Genomic DNA, 17312 nt, shown 5'->3' on the forward strand with positions numbered 1-17312 from the left:
CCAGGGTGGCGGGAAGCTCGGCGGCCAAGGCTCTTTTGGGCACCTCGGCGGCCGCGTGAAGGGCGTACACGGCGGTAAGCACTACCACCACTAGCAGGCTGCGGCACCTGCATACACATGACGGGGCGGTGCAGCCTGGGGCACCGCGCCTCAGGACTCCTCCTCGCTCCACTCTCCCCTACTTTAGACCTAACACTCGATATTATTTATTTTTATAATAAAGATTTACTTTGTATACAAACTCTTATTTACCGTTGCTTGGCCTATTGCCAACAAAGTCCCTTCTACCTCCCAAACGCGCGCGCACACACACACACACACACACACACACACACACACACACACACACACACACACACACACACGGTGAAGGATTCATACTTCGCGTTCACGACCTGTCCTGCTCCTGGCAGATAGCGTTTATCTAGAATAGAAGTATTGATGAACTAAAGAAAATACACAGACCAATAACATACAAATAGTCATCCGTGTGTGTGTGTGTGTGTGTGTGTGTGTGTGTGTGTGTGTGTGTGTGTGATGTCCCCGTCCGTATATGTGAGAATAAAGACTGAGGAAAGGAGTACAGGACGAGAAGGAGGATATGGGGAGGTACCAAAAGCGAAGTAGACAGAGCATCAAACTGTTCTAAAACATATACACAAAATGAGATGAAAAAATAATACGAAGAAGAGAAAACGATGCGGAGACAAGGCGACAGATCAGCTTCCAAGATGCTGAGGAAGAATGTAGAAGATGAAGGGAGGTAAAGGAAGGTGTACGAAAAAATGATGGAGCTGTGCAGAGATAGGGATGGCGTCAAGACACACTGAACCACACAAAAGTTTACTCGTATCGTCACTTAAGGTAAGGAGAGGGTAACGTAGATGGGGAAAGGGACAGATGGAGTTAGTTAGACAACGGTAGAAAGACACATTAAGCAGATAGAGGTAGACAAAGATAGAGAGAGGAGACAAAGGTAGAAACGGAAGATAGGCAGGTAGGAATGTCAGCAGGTAGACAGGTATAATCAGAGGTAGAAAGACCCGATTAGCAGACAAAAAGGTAGAAACGTAAGGTAGGCACGTAGGAAGGTCAGCAGGTAGACAGGTATAATTACACAGAGGTAGAAAGACACACACACACACACACACACAAGAAGCACTCCCAACCTTCTGCTTTTCCTTCCTATGAACAACACGACACTAATGGAAGTAGTTCATCGATCTTAATATTCCGTTGCTTATAGTTTATCTGTTTAGTTTTTGATCAACCTCCTCTTACCATGAAAATAACAGGCATACCTAAACTCCAATTAAAGATAGTGGTGGTGGTGGTGGTGTTGGGGGTAGTGCTGGTGGCCTGTTAACGGGGTATTCCCAAGTTAATCCGACTGTAATGTTCACCCAAGGACGTTTTCCTGTGCATTAAGTGACTTCCATCAATCATGTTACGAGATATATTAGTAACGGGCTAACAAACATATATACAAGCAGACTGACGAAGACGTAAACCTTTCAGCCAGCAACGAGGGGCCGGTAATACTATGGTTTACAAGGGAGGAGAAAAATGAGGCCAGGTGAAGAAACATGAAAAACAATCGAAAACTTGAATATCTGCTTGAAAGAAATGCGGAGGGAATATTTTATCAGGAAAACACTGGACGCCGAAAAACACTCGACATGACGGGGGAGAGACTGGTGGTGGTGGTGGTGGTGGGAAGGCTGTAGCGAGGGTGATGACGGAAGGGGGAAGACAAGGCAGGTTTCATAGCGTGGGAGGAAGAATGGTGGAAAGTCTCTCTCTCTCTCTCTCTCTCTCTCTCTCTCTCTCTCTCTCTCTCTCTCTCTCTCTCTCTCTCTCTCTCTCCAGTGTTTGTAGGAGGATGCATCTGCTTTTCAATAAATATTCTGATGTCTAATTAAAGTTCTCTGCATAAACAAAATGACTACATAAGCCTAAAACACATGAATGAAGAAAGGAAAGAAGGAAGGAACAAATAAATCATTGATCACATGCTTTATCCAGTGCGGAGACTCAAGCTTCCTCATTCAGGCGCCAGTCCTTCCAATCTCCCGGCGGCGGACTCCTCGTTACCTCCTTCCAAGAATCAGTTCTTCACAACAATGGGAAAACCAAGACGGGTAAACGACCCACAGTTACCGGGAAAATTTCGCCGCCGACACGAAAACAAGTTTACACCTGGCAGCGGTGTGCGCGGCGTGGTTGCGTCAATGGGACATCCCCGACGCGAGTTTTCTTGCGCGTTTTGGCGAAGCTGTTCCCTTGGCCTGGAGACAAGTGTCATGTGTGGGTCTTTGGCCGCCGCTGTATAAAAGGCGCGGCGAGGGTTACCCCGACACACAACAGCTCAAGCTCGTCTCCTGATCAGCTTCTCAGCTCATCACCTCCACTACTCCCTATTACAATGGCCAAATCAGCAGCGTGGTGCCTGGTGGTGCTGGCGGCAGTGGCACTGGTGGTGGCGGAGGCAGACCCCGGCAGCCCCTACTACAAGAGGCCACACTACAACAACCAGCATGGCGGTCACGGCTCCGTCGGCATCGGTTCCGTAGGGCACGGCAGCCACTCTTCTCACGGTCAGGGATTCGTCGGGCTGGGCTCTGTCGGGCACGGAGGTCACGGCTCTCCCTTCGGCAACGGCGGCCGCGGTTCCGTCGGTCACCTCGGCGGGAAGCTCGGTGGGCACGGCTCTTCCTTTGGCCACGGCTCTTTCGGACACCTCGGTGGCCGTGTGAAGGGCGTGCACGGCGGCAAGCACTACCACCACCACCACTAGCAGGCCACAGCACCTGCACACACCAGGCGGGGCGGCGCAGCCTAGGACTCCCTCTAGCTCCACTCTCCTCTACTGGCGACCAGACACTCGATATTATTTATTTTTATAATAAAGATTTACTTTGTAGACAAACTCTTATTTATCGTTCCTCAACCGAAAACCCCGAGGAGAGGTGACACCCAATACAGGATCCATACTCCGCGTTCACGAATTGTCCTGCTCCTGGCAGATAGCGTTTATCTAGAAGAGAAACATGGATGAACTAAAGAAAATACATACACCCATAACAATTAAGTAGTTATCCACGTGTGTTTGTGTGTCGTGTGTGTTTGTGTGTGTTGTGTGTGTGTGTGTGTGTGTGTGTGTGTTTATGTGACGTACACTTCCGTATAAGTGGAAATGAAGGCAAAGGAGTATAGGAGAAGGGGATGGGAAGGCAACACAAAATAAGTAGATAGAGCATCAAAGTGTCATAAAACGCATACACATAATGGGACGAAAAATTAGTACGTTACGAAACTGCTGATCATTAAGTGGAAAAACATAAAGAGAAAATGATGAAGAGAGAAGGAGATTGATGAACTTCCAAGATGCTGTCGAAGAATGTAGAAGACGAAGGGAGGTTAAGGAAAGTGGAGGAAAAAAAATAGGATGAAGCTTTGCAGAGATATGGACGTGGATGAGGAGGAAGAGGAAATAAAAGAAAGAAGAGCTGTAAGAGCTTTTAAGTGGGAGATGAAGGAAATATAAAAGCAGAAAAAAAGAGGAACAAAGAAGACGGGCGCTTAGGATGATGCCAAGACACTCCTACACAAAGGTATGCAAGTATCGTCACCCACAATAAGGGGAAGAAAGTAACATAGATAGGGAAATGGAGAGGAGGCAGTTAGGGAGGGGAACCGACAAGTGCCCACCCTTATGCTACCCACAAGCCCATCCTCTTGCCTTCCCTTACTAGCTATATGGAAATGATTTAGAGACCTTAATATTCTGAGGTTTATATTTTATCTGCTTAGTTCTCGATCAGTCTGTCATGAAAATCAAACAGGCATGCTTAAACTACAACTGGTGATGGTAGTGGAGCTGTTGGTCTATTAATGCGGTGTTCCCAAGACTTGATACGACTGAAATGTTCACCCAAGGAGGTTTTCGTGTGAGGGGAAGGGTTGGTAATGGGACTGGTGGATAGGGGACGGGTTGGTAATGGGACTGGTGGAGAGGGGAAGGGTTGGTAATGGGACTGGTGGATAGGGGACGGGTTGGTAATGGGACTGGTGGAGAGGGGAAGGGTTGGTAATGGGACTGGTGGATAGGGGACGGGTTGGTAATGGGACTGGTGGATAGGGGAAGGGTTGGTAATGGGACTGGTGGATAGGGGACGGGTTGGTAATGGGACTGGTGGATAAGGGAAGGATTGGTAATGGGACTGGTGGATAGGGGACGGGTTGGTAATGGGACTGGTGGATAGGGGACGGGTTGGTAATGGGACTGGTGGATAGGGGAAGGGTTGGTAATGGGACTGGTGGATAGGGGACGGGTTGGTAATGGGACTGGTGGATAAGGGAAGGATTGGTAATGGGACTGGTGGATAGGGGAAGGATTGGTAATGGGACTGGTGGATAGGGGAAGGATTGGTAATGGGACTGGTGGATAGGGGAAGGATTGGTAATGGGACTGGTGGATAGGGGAAGGATTGGTAATGGGACTGGTGGATAGGGGAAGGGTTGGTAATGGGACTGGTGGATAGGGGAAGGATTGGTAATGGGACTGGTGGCAATTAGTCAATCAGTTGACGTGATATTTTAGTTACGGGCAAATAAACAAACACACACATTAACCTATGTACAAACAGACTGACGAAGGTGTAAACCTTTTAGCCCTCCACATCAGCAACGAGGGGGCGATAATACTAGGGCTTACAAGGAACGAGAAAAATGAGGAAAGGTGAAGAAACATGATACAAAAAATATAGGGGATTGGAATATTTGCTTAGAAGAAATGTGCAGAAAGCAAACATTCTCTCAGCAGGAAAGTATTGGACGCGGGGAAACACCCGACATGACGGGGGCGGGAGGGAGAGAGCTCCTTGGTGGTGGTGATGGTGGTGGGAGGGGGAGAGGCAAGACAGGTTTCTCAGCGTGGGAGGAAGAATGGTGGAAGAGTAGCCTAATTTGTAGAGTCAGATATCTCGGAATACTTTCTCTCTCTCTCTCTCTCTCTCTCTCTCTCTCTCTCTCTCTCTCTCTCTCTCTCTCTCTCTCTCTCTCTCTCTCTCCCCCCAGTGTCTGAAGGAAGATCCATCTGCTTTCAACTAAATTTTGTAAAGGCTTATTATAGTTCTGCATAAACAAAATGACCACATAAACTTAAACACACGAATAAAGGAAGGAAATAAGAAAAAAAAACACAAATCGTTGATCACAGTGTTATGGGACTCAAACTTCCTCATTCTGGCGCCAGTCCTTCCTATCTCCCTGTGGCGGACTGCTAGTTAACGCCTTCCGAGAATCAGATCTTCACAACGGCGGGAAAACCAAGACAGTCACACGACCAACAGCTACCGGTAAAAAATCCTCTGCGTGATCTTCTCTTTTTTGTGGTCACCGCCCAACAGTGCTCCACCGTCGCCGCCACCAAAACAAGTTTATACCTGGCAGCGGTGTACGCGGCGTGGTTGCGTCAATGGGACAGCCCCGACGAGGGTTTACCTGCGCGTTTTGGCAAAGCTGTTCCCTTGGCGTGTGGGTCTGTGGCCGCCGCTGTATATAAGGCGCGGCGAGGGTTAGGCTAGGCCGACACAGCAGCTCAAGTTCGTCTTCTGATCAGCTTCTCAGCTCATCACCTCCACTACTCCCTATTACAATGGCCAAGGCAACAGCGTGGTGCCTGGTGGTGCTGGCGGCGGTGGCGCTGGTGGCGGCGGAGGCAGACCCCGGCCGCCCCTACTACAAGAGGCCCTACTCATACAACCAGCATGGCGGTCACGGCTCCGTCGGCATCGGTTCCGTAGGGCACGGCGGCCACTCTTCTCACGGTCAGGGATTCGTCGGGCTGGGCTCTGTCGGGCACGGAGGTCACGGCTCTTCCTTTGGCCTCGGCGGCCGCGGCTCCGTCGATCACCTCGGCGGCCACGGCACTTTCGGGCACCTCGGCGGCCGCGTGAAGGGCGTGCACGGCGGTAAGCACTACCACCCCTAGCAGGCCGCGGCACCTGCACACACCTGGCGGGGCAGCACTTCCTGGGGCGCCGCGCCTCAAGACTCCCTCTAGCTCCACTCTACTGACGACGTGACACTTAATATTATTTATTTTTATAATAAAAGTTGACTTTGTATACAAGCTCTTATTTACCGTTACGTTGGTGTTGTCCATCAAAGCCCTTACTTCCCCCAAAACACAAACATACACACACACACACACACACACACACACACACACACACACACACACACACACACACACACACACACACACACATATACTGGGCACAAGGTCCACGCTTCTCTTTCATGATCTGTCCTGCTCCTAGCAGACAGGGTTGCTATAGAAAAGGGAGAAAGAGAGAAATGATTAATGGAGCACAAATCCATTTTTCCTTAGGTGTCACAGCTCACATATTGTCACCTATGAGGTGTGATAAACCATTTCTAGGGAAGTGTCAATGAATTATTCTTGGGAAGTTAATTACAAAGATAAACTTATTCACACCACTAACATGAATGGGCTGAAGAAAATACAGACTCAAATAGGACGTAAGTAATTATCCTTGTGTGTGTGTGTGTGTGTGTGTGTGTGTGTGTGTGTGTGTGTGTGTGTGTGTGTGTGTGTGTGTGTGTGTGTTTTCCCCTTAAACTCTGGACCATATTCCAAGCTCTGTTTCTTTTTTTTTTTTTATGCAGCAAGATAGGCAGCTCAAGGGCAATAAACAAAAGAACAAAAAAAAAAAAAAGTCCGCTAGACGCTGCTCCAACAAATTAAAGTAGAACGAAAGACCAAAAGAGAAATCAATTTCGCATGGAGAGGTGTCTTGATACTCTCGTCTTGAAAGTGTTCAAGTCATATGCATGAGGAAATGCAGACGAAGGAAGGCTGTTCCAGAGTTTACAAGCGGAAGGGATTAATGAACGAAGATGCTGGTTAACTCTCGCTTAAGTGATGTGGATAGCATAGGGATGAGCAAGAGTAGAAAGTCGTGTGCAGTTATCAGTTCAGAAAAGCAGTCAGCATGAAAATATCTATAGAAGACAGAAAGAGAAGCAATATTGCGGCGGAATATAAAAGGTAGAAACCTGGTAGGAAGAGGAGGGGGTTGATGAGACGAAGAGCCTTTGACTCCACTCTGTTTAGTAGGGTCTAGTAGGCTAAGAGAGGATGACAGAGAGTCAGTTAGGAAGGCAAGATCACCAGTAGAACGCCCCTTGCGGAACCCATACTGGCGATCAGATATAAGGTCAAACGTTGTTAATTGCTTATGAATCTTCCAGTTAAGGATTGAGGTATTTGTCTTTACCTACTCAAAACCTAAGGGCAGCTTCTAAACATTTTTCCGTTGAATGCTACATACTTAACTTGCAAATAAGTTCTACCTAGCCATATTCTTACTAGCAGGGAAATAAAAGTGCTATGCAGTCATTAAACAGAAAAGATGGGTCATAGAATGTTCGTATATAATGGGGTCTGACATGTTGACTCTGTCGAAACTGATGTCCCGCCTAGGAAGGCAGAGATTGTAATCTTGTAATATGATATACAACGTAAGGGAAGATAAATTTACAACATCCTATATTTTCAAGTTTGGAAATTTCCTTTTCTTTGCTTTTTTCATAAGGGCACTTCGATCCGGGTGTTCACATGATCTTATTTGTTTAGCTCTTTGTCTGCTTTCTGCATCATTGAAAATATATATAGACAGGCATAATAGAACTACGACTGGTGGTGATGGTGATGGTGGTGGTGGTGATGGTGATGGATACGACGTAGCTTTTATTATTAGATTTACCCCATAGCACTATCAGGCATTCGTTCCGTACTTCCGTTAGTGTGTGTTTGTGTTTGTGTGTATGTGTGTTTGTGTGTGTGTGTGTGTGTGTGTGTGTGTGTGTGTGTGTGTGTGTGTGTGTGTGTGTGTGTGTGTGTGTGTGTGTGTGTGTGTGTGTGTGTGTGTGTGTGTGTGTGTGTGTGTGTGTGTGTGTGTGTGTGTGTGTTCTTACCAATTTAGTAATGCCATGTACATCCTTTATTACATCAGAAAATTCTTTAAACTAAATTCTGTCTGTGTGTGTGTGTGTGTGTGTGTGTGTGTGTGTGTGTGTGTGTGTGTGTGTGTGTGTGTGTGTGTGTGTGTGTGTGTGTGTGTGTGTCGGGAAATCCTCCATCATCAGGCCTATTATAAGCGTTACCTGGTACACGCGGGAAGTCCAGGTGAGAAACAGAAGACCCAATCACCTCACCTCACGTGTGTGGAAATTGACTACAGGTAAGTGACCCCAGGAAGCTTTTTATATTTTATTGTTGATATTTTTGTTCAGGCCAAGGAAGGGGCAGCACCGCGGCGGGCAGGTAACAAGGAGGATGGTGAGGTAGGGAAGGGAAAGGTGAAGGGATCAGCGGAGGGAGGGAAGGAGGGGGAGTGAAAGTAAGTGTTGCCAGGTTGGGCATCCCGTCTCTCTCTCTCTCTCTCTCTCTCTCTCTCTCTCTCTCTCTCTCTCTCTCTCTCTCTCCTCTAAACTTTGAAGTAAGGTAAGGTAAGGTAAGGAAGGGTTGGGTAGGGTAGGGTAGGGTAGGGTAGGGTAAGGTGAAGTAGGGTAGGGTAAGGTAAGGTAAAGTGAGGTATGGTTACGTAAGGTAAGGGAAGCTAAGGGCGAAAAAGTGTTTCTTGGAAAAGAAGAGAAAAAAAGAATGCTAGTTGGAGGAGAGAAGAAAAAAAGTTGTGGTATAGTCCCACATACGGTAAAAAAGAAAGAAAATATTTCGAAATGAAAAAAGGGATAAAGGATGGCATTTGAAGTATGGAAAATGTAATGGTAAAGAAACGTAAGCTATGGCAAAGTAAGAAAAAAAAATAGGTAATGTAGGAGTGAACAAATGGTATGGAGCTAAAAGAGGATGAAAAAAAGTAAAAGAAAGAATCAGGAGTAAGAAAGTAGTCTAGTCTATATATACAATTTTTTTTTTTTACACTAACCATAACAGGTGAATAAGGATGAGGATGAACAAAGCCCCATTCTCAACAACAAAAACAAGAAAAATGTGAATAAGGATGATAGGGCAATACCTTTAACCCTACACAATAATGAACAAAGGCCTCTATTCCCGCCCTACTGTACGCTGTCTCCGTCAGCGTCTGGCAGCGGTGAGCGAGGCTGGATTGGGACAGCCCCGACGTGGGTTTTTTTGTTTTCGCGTAGGTATCCCCTTATAGCCTCGGGGGAAGGTGGGAGTTGCTGTGCGTGAGTCCGTTCGTGGCCGCCGCTGTAGTATATAAGGCTAGGGGAGGGTTTGGCCGACACACCTTGACTGCTTTACCTGCCGACAACACATCTCCAGTTCGTTCTACAGATAGGTAAGTACAGGTTAAGGGTCTTTGTTGCCTTCATCATTACATCATAACAATCAAGACCAGCATATGACTAAAATCAGTATCCGCCACCAACATCATAAATATTACCATCACCATCATTGACGGGAACGAATTATATTACCAGAATCACCACCTCCGCCTCAGCTGACCCCAAATATGAAGAAACTTTAGTAAAATATGGAAGCTCTATTGAGTGCCCACTCTCAAAAACGCTTTGCCAAACACCCATCGGGTTAGATGTAGCCAATCACCAGCAACAGAGCGGCCATGCTCTTCCTACTTCGTCTACAGGGAGGGACTTCTCGCCTGATTTGGGGTCAACTGAGGTGGAATAGACTATACCACAACCATTACCACCTTCAATACACATATTCACTTGTACAATCATTAAACCATCATCACCATTTTCTTCCTTTCTTCCAAACGCTCGCCACTCTCCCCATCATCACCCGTCCGCCTACTTCTTTCACCTCCGCCCCAAATCCCTCTCTCTACCTTGCAGAACTATGGCCAAGCTGACGTGGTGCCTGCTGGTGCTGGCGGCGGCGGCGCTGGTGGCGGGGGAAGCAGACCCTGGCCACCACTACGGCAAGGGCTATAGGCGGCCTACCTACTACGGCCAGCGGCAACCCTACGGCAGCAGCGGCTCCTTTGGGCACGTTTCCTCCATCGGCCACGGACCTGTCGGGCATTTGGGCGGGAAACTTGGTGGTCACTCCACTCTCGGTCACGGCTTCATCGGAAAGGGTTCTGCGGGTCATCTCGGCGGCCACTCCACTCTCGGTCACGGAATTGGAAAAGGTTCTGTCGGTCATCTCGGAGGCCACTCCACTCTCGGTCACGGAGTTGGAAAAGGTTCTATCGGTCATCTCGGCGGGAAACTAGGCGGACACGGCGGCTCCGTTGGGCACCTTGGCGGCCACGGCGTCAAGCCCTACCACCGCTAAACTAGTCGCCCCATACCTGCCCGCCACACTCTTGCATGCACCTGCCCGGCACACCAAACGCACTTTTGTCTTTGTACGTGGTTATAATACACGTTATGGAACTCCATTCTTGTGTGTTACTTTTGTCATCCTTGTAGAGTGTATCCAGACCTACTGAGTATCGAGGGTGTTACTTTTTTTTCCCCTTACCCTTACACACACACACACACACACACACACACACACACACACACACACACACACACACACATTTAATCCCACAAAAAGAAAACGACGATAAAAGTTTTCTGAAGGGGAAGCAATTGTAGTTCTTTAATTCTTGGAGCAGGGCAGTTAAAGGATAGAGAAGGACAGATAGTGAGGGAGGAATGGAGTGGTGAGGGAAGGGGGCGAGGCTCAGAAAGAGGGGCGGTACAGCGATGGGCACGGATGGCAATAAAGTTGATAATGATTGGCCAAATTTCCTTTTCTGTCCTTCTTCTGACGCTTGTGATTTGTTGCCTTGAGCCAGGAGCCCCGCCCCCTCCACCCTTCCGAGGCTCATTATTGAGTGGCGTTAGAGGGGAGTGTGTTTGTCAAGTCTGTGATTGGTAGACTCTAGGGTATAGGCGGGACTTACTTATCAAGGGGGATTCCCTACCTAAGGCTAAGAAAGGTGGAGGGAGAGAGAGAGAGAGAGAGAGAGAGAGAGAGAGAGAGAGAGAGAGAGAGAGAGAGAGAGAGAGAGAGAGAGAGAGAGAGAGAGAGAGAGAGAGAGAGAGAGAAGCAATAACGTCAATATCAAGAATAGTAAGTACACAAATAACAACAAAGGGGCGTGAGAGAGAGAGAGAGAGAGAGAGAGAGAGAGAGAGAGAGAGAGAGAGAGAGAGAGAGAGAGAGAGAGAGAGAGAGAGAGAGAGAGAAGCAATAACACCAATATCAAGAATAGTAAGTACACAAATAACAAAAAAGGGGCGTGAGAGAGAGAGAGAGAGAGAGAGAGAGAGAGAGAGAGAGAGAGAGAGAGAGAGAGAGAGAGAGAGAGAGAGAGAGAGAGAGAGAAGCAATAACACCAATATCAAGAATATAAGTAAACACAAATAACAACAAAAAGGCATAAATATATAAATAAATAAAATCAAGTATATATGCAAGATCAATATTTTTTCTCTCTCTCCCATTACACATCAGCCCCGTCTGAGCCTCTAGTAGTCCCTGTGCCTTGCCTTGCCTTGCGCCAGGACTGCCAGGCTGCCACAGCGTCCTAAAACTTAAAACTTATGTAAAGAATTCGTAAAATAAATCATAACAAAATAAAGACTAGAAATAGTGTAATAAACCCAGCCATGTCCCTGTCTAGTGTTCCAGCGGCCAGGTGGGGGGGACGGAGTAAAACGTGTGTGTCTGGAAGGTGGACAAGCCTGTGGGGTGGGTATAGGCTTTGGTGGGAGGTGGCTGCTGTATATAAGGGGCTGCCTCGGTCGTTTGACTACTGCACTAGATACATCTTCTCCTCCTGACGATGGCCAAGACAGCTGCAGTGTGGTGTGCGGTGGTGCTGGCGGCGGCGCTGGTGGTGGCAGCAGAACCTGGCGTGTATACCTCGAAGCGGCGACTCCACGGCAGCGGCGGCCACGGCGGCGACCACTCACTGGAGGCGTTGACCAACCACTCCAATGAGAAGCACGGCGCCCACTTTGGCGGGAGTAGCTCTTTTAAAGGCCACAGTGGCGAGAGTCACTCCTTTAAAGGACACAGCGGCGAGAGTCACTCTGGCTCTGGTGCGCTCGGTGGAGCATCCTTCAGGGGGAGTCACTCAGGAACACACGTCGGCGGCTCATTAAGCGGCAGACATTCTCCCAAACAACACAGCGCCGGACACGCTGACTCTGCTGTGCTCGGTGGAGCATCCTTCGGCGGAAGTCATTCTCTCAGTGGACACAGCGGCGCACACTCTGGCTCTGCTGCGCTCAGTAGAACCTCCTTCGGCGGAAGTCACTCAGGAACACGTGGCGGCGGCTCCTTCGGCGCAAGTCACTCTCTCAAAGGACACAGCGGCGCACTCTCTAGTCCTGCTGCGCCCAGTGGAACCTACTTCGGAGGGAGTCACTCAGGAACACATGGCGGCGGCTCCTTCGGCGGGAGTCATTCTCTCAAGGGACACAGCGGCGCACACTCTAGCTCTGCTGCGCTCGGTAGTGGTTCCTTTGGCGGGAGTCACTCAGGAACACGTGGCGGCGGCTCCTTCGGCGAGAGTCACACTCTCAAAGGACACAGTGGTGGACACTTTAGCTCTGCTGCGCTCAGTGGAACCTCCTTCGACGGGAGTCACTCAGGAACACATGGCGGTGGCTCCTTCGGCGGGAGTCACCCTCTAAAAGGACAAAGCGGCGCACACTCTGGCTCTGCTGCGCTCAGTGGCGGTTCCTTCAGCATGAGTCACACTGGCAGCAGTCACTCAGGCGGGAGTCACTCACTGGCAGGGCACAGCGGCAGTCACTCGCCGGGAAGCCTTTCTCTTCGGAGCCACGGCGGCAGTCACTCCGCTGCTCCAGGGGGGGACTCCTTCAGCACCCGTGGGAGCCTCTCTGGCAGCACCCACTCTCTTGCTGCCAGACACTTTGGACTGACCCACACTGGCGCCAAACTCTCCAGCAGCAGTCACGCCGCGGGCAGCCACTCACAGGATGAACGTGGGGTAAGTCTAGGCGCCGGTCACCTTGGAGTGAGCCACTCTGGCAGCAGTCACTCCAGCAGCAGCCACTCCCTGGGTACATCCAAGGGAAGAATTGCCGCGAGACGATTTGGACTGACCCACTTCGGCGGCGGTCATTCTGGCAGCCTCTCCAGCACCAGTCACTCTCCCAGCTCCAGCACCAGCCACAGCGGCAAGATGTCGACGGATCGTGACAGTAGCTCTAAGGAAAACGGCCGGCGCCGCGGCAGCTTCAGGCGCCACCACTAGATCCTCCTGTGCACGCCCACGACCCTGCCCGTGACCAAGACAAGTAACGCAGCCACGACCACGGCCCCGCAAGGCAAGGTGGCGCGTCGGTCACCTTTCCACGCACGGCCCATGATTCTGAAATGACCCTCCTCCTCCTCCTCTTCCTATTCTTCTTTCTCTTATTGTATTCAACGTAACTGTGTCACTTTGTTTTCCTTCTTGTCGCATCAATAAAGCAAAATCAAGCATAAATTATTGTTTCCTTATGTGCGCGCTCGTGTGTTTGTGAAAGAGTGTGTGTGTAGTAATAATAATAATAATAATAATAATAATAGGTTTATTAATGTAAGGCACCCACATGCTGTCCAGAAGACCACCTATCAACCCGGACTCTAGATTCTAGGATTAAAGATGAGCTCCGGGAGGGCAGCATGAGCCAGTGCAAGATGGCGCCACTATAAACACTCGCCTGCGCCAGAACGGGCTGGGCCGACCATCAGGCCCCACCGGGAAGAAGCCTTGGGCCGACCATCAGGCCCCACCGGGAAGAAGCCTTGGGCCGACCATCAGGCCCCACCGGGAAGAAGCCTACCGGCGCAATAGGCTGCGACGCAAAAAAAAAAAAAAAAAAAAAAAAAAAGAAAAAAAGGCAGCCGTTAGGCTGAAAATATACAAATTAAAAATACAAGAAACTAATAGTAAATAGGCTACACTAGAGGGAGGGAGAGGGTGGGGGGTGGTTTGGGAGCGCTAAAAATAGAGACATAAGGGAGAGGGAGGGTGGTGTGAAGGGGGCACTTAGAGGGGTAGCGGCGAGGTGCTAATCTCCACCGCGACCCTTTGGGTATGACTGTCACTGGGCATTGTTTATCATCCGCACCATCGCGGGCACTGCGCTACGTTTGTAACGGTCGGTTCGCGGCGCTCTGAAGGGGTTGAGTTTGTTGTGGTGTCTGGTGAAGCGGGTGGGAGGAGGCGCGTCTGATGGCAGGAGGTGGCGGTGGCGAGGATGGTGAAGCAGGGAGATTCCGAATTTTCTGAGGGCGTCCTGGTGCTTGTCAGAGAGCCTCGGGAGACTCAGGGTGGCCAGGGCATTGTCGTAGGTGTGGTAGTCAGGGCCTAAAATGACCCTGAATGCCCTCTTTTGAACCCTCTCAAGCTGCTGTTGTTGGGTGAGGGTAAGGGACGATGACCACGCCGGGGAGGCATACATTAACTTTGGCAATATGAATGATGAATAAATACTGCACAGCTCAGCAGCCGGTGCCCCCAGCGTTCTGAGTCTACGCAGCATTTGCAGCTTGTAGGAGGCTGCTCTGACGGTGTTGGAGACGTGGAGCTTCCAGTTGAGCTGGTAGTCCACAGTGATGCCTAGTAGTTTGGTTGACTGGACAACCTGGAGGTGGTGTGAGCCAATAGACAGCAGCGGAGGTGGCACATCTCTCTTGGACGTGCAAACGTGCATCACCATGGTCTTTGTGTGGTTGATAGTGGCACTGTTGTCAACCGTCCATGCCTGAAGGTTGTCGAGCGACGCTTGAAGAGGTGCATAGTCAGGATTCCTGTTGTTGACGGGGACGCCCAAGGTGCTGTCGTCAACATATTTCCAGCGATGCGGTGTGTCCATGAGGGCGTTGTTATTGAGCACCAAGAGTAAAGCGGACCCATTTTAGTGCCTTGCGGGACGCCACACGTCAGCTCAAGAGGAGGGGAGACCGAGCCCTGGGAGCGAACTATTTGCTGGCGTGCGCTGAGGAAATCAGTCAGCCACGATACTAAATTAGGGTGAAGCCCCAGCTCAATGGCCTTAGTAATGACAACAGTGTGGTCTACAAGGTCAAATGCTTTCCTGAAGTCGACAAAAGCAAGAACAAGGGAGGTGTCTCGTTTGTCCAGGTGGCTGTGTATGAAATCTAGAAAGCTGACCAGACAATGAGTGGTGGAGGAGTGCTTCATGTTGCCAAATTGTTGGATGTCTATGAGGCTACTAATATCATCATAAGCCCAGTTAAAAATAAAATCTTCACAAATGAGGCTGGGAATGGGCGTGATGGCGATTGGCCTTAGGTCATTAAGGGACTGCGGGCTGGAAATTTTGGGGATGGGAGTGACAAAGGAAGTTTTCCAGTCGCTAGGGCAAGTGTTTTGTTCAAGTGAAGGATTTATTATGGAGCAAATGGGGGTGGCAAGTTCAGGGGCAAATTCCTTATAGATTTTGATTGGGAGGTCAGTGGGCGTGTTAGCTCTGTGCGTCCTTAATTTCTTTAATTTATTGAAAAAGTCAACCTCCTGGACGGAGGGGGGTGGGGAGGGGGATGGTAGGTAAGCGGGGGCCCTCCCGCGAAATGGGTATTTATCTCCTCGGCCCCCCGGTCAGGTGATAAATGTGAAGTGCAAGGGAGGGAGGGTGAATGTTTGCCGAGTCCACAAAGAGACCCGACCTTGTGATACCACTGTCTGTTTTTGACCTGTTTAAGATGGTGTATTTTTTCAGGATAATAGTTTGCTCTGGCGGTTTTGATCTCCCTGATGACTCTGTTCCTGAGCTGTCTGTAGCGGGCAGGGTCTGTGTTGTGTGTGTGTGTGTGTGTGTGTGTGTGTGTGTGTGTGTGTGTGTGTGTGTGTGTGTGTGTGTGTGTTCAATTCTAATATTGCCCACCGGAAAAAAAGGGAATAATAAAAAGCCGCACACAAAGAATAATAATGAAGCAAACAAACTTTAAGAATAAAGACATGTAACGGCATCTTTCGTGCAGCAGCATACAGATATTTTCTTTTGTGTCCCACACTTCAGACGTGATGCGACAGGCGGAGAAGAGGTGAGGTGTCATGCAAGGGCGCCGGTGTACAAGCTGAGTTTAAAGGGCCTGAATATGGACTCTGCTGGACAAGTTGTCGTGAAAAACAGGTGTGTATAAAGATGAATAGACAAACATGGAAAAGGTGCAAAGGAGTAGCCGTGAGATGAATGAATGCAAAGAATCTGTTAGGAGAATGATTTAATCTGTCTGAAGTCACGATATTAGCAGCACCGTCCCCCGCGGCATTACTCTTCACTCCCTCCCTCAAAACTCCACATAGGTAACCCGTTCATGGTTATATGGACTCCAGGCGGGCATAAAATCGTGAACTTTGAGAGGTTATGGTAAAGACGGGAGCATGGTAACATCTGGATAGTGGAGCTGCAGGATCAGGAGAGTTGTGGGCGATGGAGTAACCATGCAGTTACCAAAAGATTATGGATGACGATGACGATGATGATTGTTAAAGTATGATGATAATAGTAGAAGTAGTAGTAGTAGTGGCAGTGGTGGAAGAGGTAATAATAATAATAATAATAATAATAATAATAATAATAATAATAAACATGCAGAAGAAAATGAAGAAGAAGGGGAAGAAGAAGAAGAAGAAACAAGAAAAAGTTAAATAAAAAATAAAATAAAAGTTAAATAAAAAAAGTAAAAAGGCTCCCATAAAGAACCAGATCTAGAGTGACCCTGTAAGCGCTCCAGCAACCTTCCCATGCAAGCATATAAAGTTACTCTTCCTCCTCCTCCTCCTCTTCAGAGCACCAACAGGTATATCACCAAGCAGCTCAGTCTGTCTCAAGGGCGCTGAATCGCGAAACTTAGGTAAGGTGTTTCCCCTTTTTTTTCTTTTTTTCTTCAGCTGTAATGGTTATAAAGACGAAGATTACGATGCATTAAGACTAGGATTAATAAGTTGACAGCGACGAAGAGGAATAAGTCGAGAATTAGATCAACGTATGTGAACAACGAATATGAAGAGTATACGGCAATTTGATGCTGTCTCCTATTAAAACAGGTCATTAAGCAATTTTCGATAACAAGATTCATTAGCGACAGGCTGGAAAGACAGACCAACAGGCAACGGAACCTGACACTCACACTGGGAGGCTCAAAAGTGTTCATAGCCTTAACATCGTGATTCTTTCCGTGTGAGTGACATTGCCCTTAGGTTCTACCCCCTTTACGGTACAAGGGAATGAAATAAATTAATACATGAGCAAAAAACAATGTGATGGGCCTATTGACACAC

The 17312-nt window shown here is 48.7% G+C and overlaps 2 protein-coding genes and 1 long non-coding RNA gene across 3 annotated transcripts in view; all 3 read left to right on the forward strand.

The window, feature by feature from the left end:
- The window catches only part of LOC127008464 (uncharacterized), a 3051-nt gene extending 254 nt beyond the window's left edge, over positions 1 to 2797 (forward strand). Inside the window, exon 2 of the mRNA XM_050880609.1 lies at positions 2442 to 2797. Within this exon, the coding sequence (XP_050736566.1) occupies positions 2442 to 2797 (356 nt within the window). The remainder of the gene's footprint in view (positions 1 to 2441) is intronic.
- A 2786-nt stretch (positions 2798 to 5583) lies between these two features.
- Positions 5584 to 13477, forward strand: LOC127008465 (uncharacterized PE-PGRS family protein PE_PGRS54-like). The gene is made up of 4 exons (XM_050880610.1): positions 5584 to 5994; positions 9219 to 9359; positions 9880 to 10060; positions 11808 to 13477. Exons 1-4 carry the CDS (start codon positions 5660 to 5662, stop codon positions 13269 to 13271), a joined length of 2121 nt encoding a protein of 706 aa, XP_050736567.1. The 5' UTR covers positions 5584 to 5659; the 3' UTR covers positions 13272 to 13477.
- LOC127008248 (uncharacterized) lies at positions 8637 to 10430 on the forward strand. The gene is made up of 2 exons (XR_007760925.1): positions 8637 to 9359; positions 9880 to 10430. It is a non-coding gene; the product is annotated as an uncharacterized LOC127008248 (long non-coding RNA).
- Positions 13478 to 17312: the final 3835 nt, after the last annotated feature.

Source organism: Eriocheir sinensis, chromosome 37 (assembly GCF_024679095.1).
Source record: "Eriocheir sinensis breed Jianghai 21 chromosome 37, ASM2467909v1, whole genome shotgun sequence".
Classification (NCBI taxonomy): Eukaryota; Metazoa; Arthropoda; class Malacostraca; order Decapoda; family Varunidae; genus Eriocheir; species Eriocheir sinensis.